Source organism: Limulus polyphemus, unplaced genomic scaffold, assembly GCF_000517525.1.
Source record: "Limulus polyphemus unplaced genomic scaffold, Limulus_polyphemus-2.1.2 Scaffold1026, whole genome shotgun sequence".
In the NCBI taxonomy this organism is placed as follows: domain Eukaryota; kingdom Metazoa; phylum Arthropoda; class Merostomata; order Xiphosura; family Limulidae; genus Limulus; species Limulus polyphemus.
Window position 1 is genome coordinate 217185 of NW_013666636.1, and position 8660 is coordinate 225844.

Consider the following 8660-nt stretch of genomic DNA (forward strand, 5'->3'; position numbering starts at 1 on the left):
CAAAAGATAAAAATATAAACTTTAAGATATTGTTTTTAAGCAAATTTTAAAATGCCAAACAGTAAGTAAGAAATATTTCAATGAATACAAAACACTGCCATTTGTCTGTCTAATCATATATTTGTATGTGTGCTTCAATAATTTTTCTACTTGTGACAAAGATAATTTAAATGTTACATGATAGTAAAATATAAACGTTTTGGAGATATTTTTGTTAAAATAAATATCTCTGCAACTTACTGTTTTAACCAAATGTATGTTTTGAACTTAGTAAGCCTATGTTTGACATTATCCCTATTAAAGCTTTTGGCCTGCCTGATTACAGTTTGAATAAGATGACTACAAGTAATATTCTCTTGGAAAAACAACTAACACTTGTTACAGGGAGATGGAAGTGGTAACACTGAAACTATCTAAATCTTCTGCTAACTATAGTCTTGGATTCTCATGACTTTTTAAATCACTCTCACAAGTTTGAAAAACAATTCTCACAGTTAATGATAAATATAATTTAAGTTTTATGTTTCTGTTGGAAAAACATATCAATACAAAAGGTTATATTTAGACATGTTGTGGATTAGTAGTGAACTTCATAAACCAAATGACATCTGTTTCAACGTTTGTTCTCACATTCTTACAAATATTACTTGAAGTTTTCTTCAGTCTTACAGATAAGCCTCAAATGAGCTACCTTCTGATGTTCCTTTGCAGAAGACACACTGAAATCTTCTACCTCCATCTATAAACTGCATGAAAGGACACATGTAAGCTTTACACCTAATACAACGTACTGGACCAGTCTCACCTGAATCAGACACAGGAGGAGAATGCTGAAAGACAAAAATACAGGATACATTCAAGAGGATAAAAATGTATGTTCATGATGCAAGATGTGTACTTGAAGAATTATACTTAATTTGTATGTAGATTTCTTAAACTAATCTAAAATGATTCAAACTGCTAAGTCTTTTGCAGAACCTAAATAAAAAGAATGCTTTTAGGTGCAATAACCATGTAACAAATTATTTCAAGTTTTCTAAATAATACATTTTTAAATGACCAAGAAAACATTAGTTCAATCTGAAATATAGTTGAAACCTGAAGATCAACATCTATATAAGGTGAGAACTTTAGATGACCGTAACCATTTGACCACAGCTGGGACGTACATTTTCCAGTGCTCCCACCCCCTTACACTGCAACTGGGACAAATGTTTCCCATTGTCATTCAAAATTGTCACGTGTAAGGTATGGGAATAAAATGAGTTGGAAAGTATTTATTGGCATCCCACCTAATGTTAATATATGGTTTCCCTCACTGTTTTACACTCAAGCCCTTTGGTAACCAACAAGATACCTAAGTGGAATGTAAAGCAACTACATGCTGACTGTGTAGGTTATTTTGTGCATCTTAAATTATACTTAATGGAAAGTTCATTGGAACTTATCATTAAAATGACTTAACAGTAGGTTATACACTTTTCTTTATTTGATATCGATATTCTAGTTTTTGATCTGAAGATACTGTAATCATATAAACATTAAGTCTTACAAAAATAAAATTAACCATTTACTAATTATGTGATACAGTATTTACAAACTTGGAATATGATCTTATGTATTATATAACAGACTATTCCAGCAATCATTGTAACTGCAAACACTGAAATTTAAACTTAATCTAAAATATTTATTATATTTGTGAAGAATGGTTCAAACAAGTAATAAATCCTCCTCTTATTCATTAAAATCTTTAATTCATAAATTCTACTGAAAAATGAAAAGAAAACAATTACAAAACTCACTTCTCCATCTTTCAGTTTGGCAAATGCACTTATTGTTATGGCAAAAGGTACAGCTGCTTGTTTCAACATTTCAGATGTTGTAGGGACACTGTAGATTGTGGATCTTACAAAACGAGGACTACAGTTTCCTACAAGAAAAATATGTTTTACATGTAAAGAGTATGCATTACACATATTTATATTTTACTTTCACAAACTAGATCACTATATAAATCCCAACATTGATTGATCCTCATTAGCTCCTTTTTTCCTCATAAACTAGAATGCTTTTTACAATATGATTTTAAACACAGTTATCAAATTATTATATGTACATATACAAAGATACTTAGGATACAGATTAACTGTTTAGGCATGCTTTGTGTAGTAAGAAATATAAATTTTTTTAAAAATTGAAGAAAGGATTTGACTTTATCCCTCCAAAAGAAAAAAAAAAATAAAAAGAAGAAAAGAAAAATCTGTAACTGCTCGAATGCCAACTGAACCTTTGAATGTTTAAAACTATCTTCAGATTCCTGGCTATGATTGAACTTTAGAACCAATCTTACAAATGATGTACGTGTTCAGCTTACACTACAGCAATCATTAGTACAATATATTCAGTTCTGCCACATGTTTATCATGGGACAAAACACATATAATAACTATACTTAAGATCTAGTTAAATAGTTTGGTATCAGGTTTTGGTGCAATAACGTAGAGAGGCTATATCAAACAGTTAGCTAAATTAGGTGATTTTATTTTACACCATCAAGAAATGAAAGGAGTATAATTAAAAAAGGAAAACAGAAATTTTAAAGGCTTATCACCCATAAAGATATAATTAAGAGAGAGTCACCATTACTAATGACAGTCCAATGTTAAAGGTAGATTACAAGTAAAAAACTGATACCATTCCTTGCTTCATAGCAATGGCATGTAAGTAATATGTAGGCAATTGTGACTTGAGTCTCATATTGCTCACACATTTTTGTGCCATTTACTTGTAAGAGAAAACAATGTGTAATAAAACTGTAGACAATGCAGAGCCTTGTGAGGACACCTTCATCCTTCATATTTCCACACAAAGTCAGCAGCCAATCAGCTATAGTTATAACTGGAAAAGCTTGCTGCATTGTTGCTTACCCTCAATTGCTTGTCAATTTGTATGAAACCTTACCTTGATGACAGGCTTGAAAATCAAGTTATAAAAAGAGTAAAGAAAAATGTAATGGTAAGTCATCCACAGTACATCTGCTACACGTAAGAGGAGTGGTTGATAACACTATTTAGAAATTGGCAAAGGTGTTATGTTGCATGTGGAAGCTGATCTGGCCATTTTATAAGAAAGTTTATTCTCTTAGTTTACAATTTGACCAAGAATCGAAAAAAAACTAAGTAGAAACAGATGATAGTACAAAATTTGCCAGTCATTCCTGAACATCCAACAGAACTTATTGAAAACTTATGATAAGCAATTCAAGGATCTTGAAAGAGCTAAGCAAGTTGGTATAACATTTACAATAAATTTAATATTTAGCTTCTATACGGTCCAGAGCAAATGATATTGCATACAACTCAGCAGAGCCTACAGTCACCTGGTTTCAATCTATCCATAAATATGGGGGCAGAAAGAGAAGTTGGTACTTTTAAGCCAGGATTATTTGACTTCTTCACGTGACCCAAAGAAAGATCAAAGTTAGGGGATGGTAACAAGCCAAGGCAGAATAAAACAGTCAGATTCAGTAACATCATCTTATGTCACTCTATTCTGTCAACTTTGCCTGGATATGTAGGCCAAAAATAGAAACAGAAAACCACATATTTGCAAAAGTAAAGCCTATGAAGGCATGAAGACACATTGCCAAATGGGATGCTATGACAGTGGTCTGAGCTTTACAGCATACTCCAAACACAGTTGCAAATGTCATAGGTAGATTGGAGGTTCATAGAACTGTGTACATACTTTGGACTGGAGACATACATAAGCTTCTGTGAAGAGCTCAATCCCCCTGATAATGACAGGGTTCAACACCTTTAATACAATGGGTCTATGGCTTTACATTGCTTGAAAGATTTTGAGCATAAAATGTCTATTTACTCCCCATGAGATAAAAGAAAGGATTTATTGGTTAGTTATTTGAGGCTTGATTATCTGCATCAGTTTTCTTAAACCTTGGAAATATGAGACTATACATACTATAGCTCCGAATTTTCATGAAACTTAGTAATTTTTTAGTAAACATTAAGTCTGTTGTGTCATTAAGTCTATTCCTATCATCACATCTTTTACATTAAAAAAAATTATAAAATTTCATTTATTACAACCATTTCCAAGAAAATGAAACCCTTATCATTTTATTTAAAATTACACAAGTATTAATGATATTAAAAATTTACCTTCGTCATGAACAAGAAAATCAGTGGTAACTAATGGTGGAACTTGTCCTTTTGTATTTGTATAAAATGTACCACTTCTTTGCTTTCTGTCATCATCTACAACTTGAATCTGGAGGGCAGAATAATTTCAAATGAATTTTCAGTCTGCTCTCACACTTATTCTTTTACTAACAACACAGGATAAAATTATAAGATCTTTCTTCCAATTATATTTTTAATATACACTTTTTGCATTTAATGTTTAAACTGATTTCAGTATTCAGATATCAATCAAAAGCAAAGTTGTTTTAACAGGCAAAACAGTTACAAAAAAAATTATGCATAGTAGAAATCCAAAAGTTTCTCACATGCTTTTGAGTTTTAAATACAAATTTGGGCTAGTTGTGAAATTCAATTATTATATTTAGATAAAGGTTGAATTGATAGTGAGATAGACAATTCTCTATACAGAAAACAATGTAATATAATACATCATTTGATAGGTTAAAACTTTGGCTTTCCATTGGTTATAAATAATATAAAGCATCAAAAAACTATTAGCAATTCATTAAAGAGAGAATGCGTCAGGTTGGTGTGGCAAGTAGGTCCGATTTTCTAGTTTATGGCTCCATAAACAAATACAATTGAAAGCTATAAAAATCATGCTTTGCTCAAGTAATGTGCACATTTTAACAAGTAATTTATGTAAAATTTGGTACTTCTTGGAGGGATAGTAAGTAAATTAGAGAAGGAAGATCTAGACAGCAAATGTTATAGTTCTCATACTAGGGAGACTGAGGATTTTTAAATATTCCCTTATAAAATTAAGAACTTAAAACTAAAATAATATTAAAATTCAGTTTATAAACTACATTTTGATGCTAAATTTATTCATATAAATTGAAAATAAAGTACTTAAATTTTGAATGTAACTCTGTAAAAGGTTGTGACATGCACTTTGACCTACTCAATGCAGCAGGACAAAATTAAACATGCTAGCTTTAATATGAAAGATATGATCATACTGACCGGACTTGGCATCTGATCAGGATCTAACCGTCTAGGCTGTTGAGGAGCAACTGGAGCTCCCATTCGATTTTGAGGCATTCCTGGTGCAGCAGGAGGATACTGAGACTGTATAGCAGCTGGTTGTTGTTGGGAGGCTTGTGTATATGGATACCGAGACTGTATGGAGGGCACTCCTGAAGTCAGTGGAGCACCTGATACTGGACCATTCACCTGACTAGAGGGTGGAAGTGTTGATATGGAAGTCAGTGGCTGACTGGCTACAGGGTGGAGAGCTCCATGATAAGGACCCTGTTGTGGGTGAAGAGAAGAAACACTTGATCCCAAAGGTTGACCAGCTCCTGAAAAAGGAGGATACTGTGGAGGTGCACCAGAAGATGGGGGTACACCTGGTACTAGAGATGGTCCACTTCCTGGTATGGGATGATACTGTGTACTCTGTGGTTGAACAAGCATGCTAGAAGACGATGAAACACCTGGCCCAACAGGCTGACCAGCTCCCACCAGAGGAGAATATTGTGTACTTGAGAGCTGAGGAGGTGCCACAGGAGCCACTGGGTTTGGAGGAGCATAAGACCTTGGTGGTTGACCATACTGGGCTGAATAACTATAAGAAGCTGGAAAACTGCTACCACTTAGTGTATGCTGAGAAGCAAGAGTAGCAGGAAATCTATGTGATGGGCCAGGAGTAATCTGTCGAGGTGGTGGTGGGCCAACAGCAAAAGATGGTTGAGGTCCTCCAATTCCTTGCCTTTGTGATGAAACCATTCCTTGAGATGCTGCTACACTTGATGGCGGCCTCTGAAGATTTGATGGTCCAATACTTAGTTCACCAACTTGTCGAGTTACCTGAGAAATAAAAAATTAATGCATCAAACTTTTGAATGAAAATATATTTTCAGTTAAATGTTAAAAATTAAATTAACAAGTCAGAAAGAGAATATTATACAAGTTTTTACTTCATACATGCATGAAATTTTACCTGGTCAGAGACTAAAGGTGCTGGACCTTGGTAAGGAAACTGTGGTTCTGGTACTGTCATAGCTATGGGCTTTGGTATCAGAGTTCCTGAATGTGAAGGTTGTTGCTGCCCTTGTGGCATTAAACCATTTTGACTGTAGGTAGATGAAACACCATAATTTTGATATGGCAAAGGCTTTCCAGTAAGAGGCATTCCATACTCAGGTACTGAGGTTAGGAAGATTGAAAAAGGACACATTAATTTTATCAAAATCTAAAAACAGTTGATAATGTAACAACAAGAAGATTATAAGGAACTTTACTTTGGACCCAAACTCTGTATGAATACATTCCAATACTGAAGATAATGCCCTATTATAATATTAAGATTTTCTACTTGAATAAATACTAATTGTGCAAAAAATACTAGACTGCAACAATAAAGAAAATTATAACAGGTTCCAGATGGGTCAAGGGTGAAATGCCATGTCATCGCGTTTGTTGACTCACATTCAAAATTTTATTAAACTACTATTTTATAAATTTATGCCAATAAGTTCGGCATCAAACCGTAGATTATAATTCAAATTTTAGTATCATACATTACTCAATTTCTTAATTTAAAAGTAAATATTAAAAATATGTGTCACATGGTATATTGAATGCAACACTGGTTCAAATTAGATGTTTGTGATGTCATAATACTAAGTCTATAGTTTCATACGAATTAGGAACTCAAATTACCGATATTGATAAGTTAGAATATAAAATAAGATCTTCCTATCTTTTCTATTTGCTGAGATATCGCTCATGTATTGAATTAAACACAGTGGTACATCTTGTCATGACCAATTATTCAAGGTGCATTCACTAACTGATATAATTCCTAAATTGGCAAAACCATTTGGTCCAAAAAAAGGAATTGGCATTGGGTGAACTGACAACTGCATTCAAAGTGTGAAGTGTTTTGAAACAGTACAACCCTAAAATAATTTGGGATTCAAGGCTTTTGTATTATATATGTGTCCAAAAGTGGATGTGTTATTAAATGGTCAAATCAGAAGAAAAAAGAATAAAATACAAATTTCTCAAATATGGTGGCCACATTGGAATTGTTACATTATCATATATGCAAGTTAGGTCAAATAATTTGCATAAATTGAATCTTCAGGCTCTACTGAACAATTCTTTTCATGTGTCTTGGGCTATTTCAAATGATTTTAGACATTTACTTGATCTAATTAGACACGTGTACAAATCTGAATATATTAAAATAAAGTACACAGAATAAAGACAGAATAGTACTCCAAGTGTGATTATTTTTACGATGAATTAGGTTAATATTCCCTGTACATAGACGTATATGACAGAATGACTACATTTTGGATGAAAACGTTTGAATGGAGAAATATTAAAAATGATCATACAAAGCCCATTTAGTACTAAACTTTGTACATGAAGCTGATCTTAAGGGAATACATACAAAAAATAAAATAAATTGTATAATTGTGGCACATATGGTATATGGGACACAAGTACAGTAGTTAACCCTGACTAGACTGACAGAACTGTTAAACAAAAACTTAATAATAATTACTTAGTCATGTGGAGATTTGAAGATGGCATTACTGATAAGTGCTACTTGTGTAGATCTAGAAGAAATGCTGTAACTTTGAAAAGTATCTGTCATATTTATTACATAATCTCTGTATTTGCTTTTGTAAACTCCATATTATAAACCACAGGTTACCAGTTGTTAGAGATATAACAACATTGACAGATTCCAAAGACAGTGTAGCTTATGAAAAGAAAATATTTTAATTGATGATTATCAGATTTTGTTATAAAGAACTAAGAGACCCGAGCACTAAATATCTCCTAAAAAAGATTCCAGAATCACCCATATATTAATTCTGACATCTAAAGAAATGTTTTAAGTGTTTAGGGAAGAAGCTCATTAATCTCACTGTTTGCTAAGTAGTATTATAAACCGTTTAAATATTCAAATTTATTCTATTTCTAATACTGCCACTAATGTGTAATTTAAAAAATAAAAAAACACATCATAGTTACCTTAGTTCAAGGTTGTGCTCCATAATATTACTACAAATTTTCAGTGAAATATTTTTGTACAAATACAAACAATACTTAATACAAATAAAACTACCAAATCTCAAGTTTCTATTTCATTGTTGGATTGAGAAATCAACAAATCATTAACTATATGAATTTCTTGGTTTGTTACCTGAAAATGTACATTCTAGAAACTGATGTCCTTAGGTATTATAAATTATACTAGCATATAGCCCATCAAAAATGACAGGGCTAGTACTACCACCACCACCCCCTAGTATACCCTAACCTCACATTATCATAATTAACTGAAATAAATAAATTGTGTAAAATCAAGGTTTACCAACAAAGAGGCAAAAAGCGCAGCTGAGGCAGTCAAATGTTGGTAAATTCCTTTGTGAGCCAATCAAAATTAAGATCATTCATGAAATGAATTCG

At 32.5% G+C, this 8660-nt stretch overlaps 1 protein-coding gene across 2 annotated transcripts in view; it reads right to left on the minus strand.

Moving 5' to 3' along the window:
* Window positions 1–8660, minus strand: part of LOC106461763 (protein transport protein Sec24C-like) — a 56704-nt gene that overhangs the window by 31088 nt on the left and 16956 nt on the right. For both annotated transcript variants that reach the window (XM_013921611.2, XM_013921612.2), the window contains 5 exons: window positions 6172–6377; window positions 5193–6038; window positions 4185–4293; window positions 1806–1933; window positions 692–830 (listed from right to left, as the gene is read on the minus strand). In XM_013921611.2, the coding sequence (XP_013777065.1) occupies window positions 692–830; window positions 1806–1933; window positions 4185–4293; window positions 5193–6038; window positions 6172–6377 (1428 nt within the window). The remainder of the gene's footprint in view (window positions 1–691; window positions 831–1805; window positions 1934–4184; window positions 4294–5192; window positions 6039–6171; window positions 6378–8660) is intronic.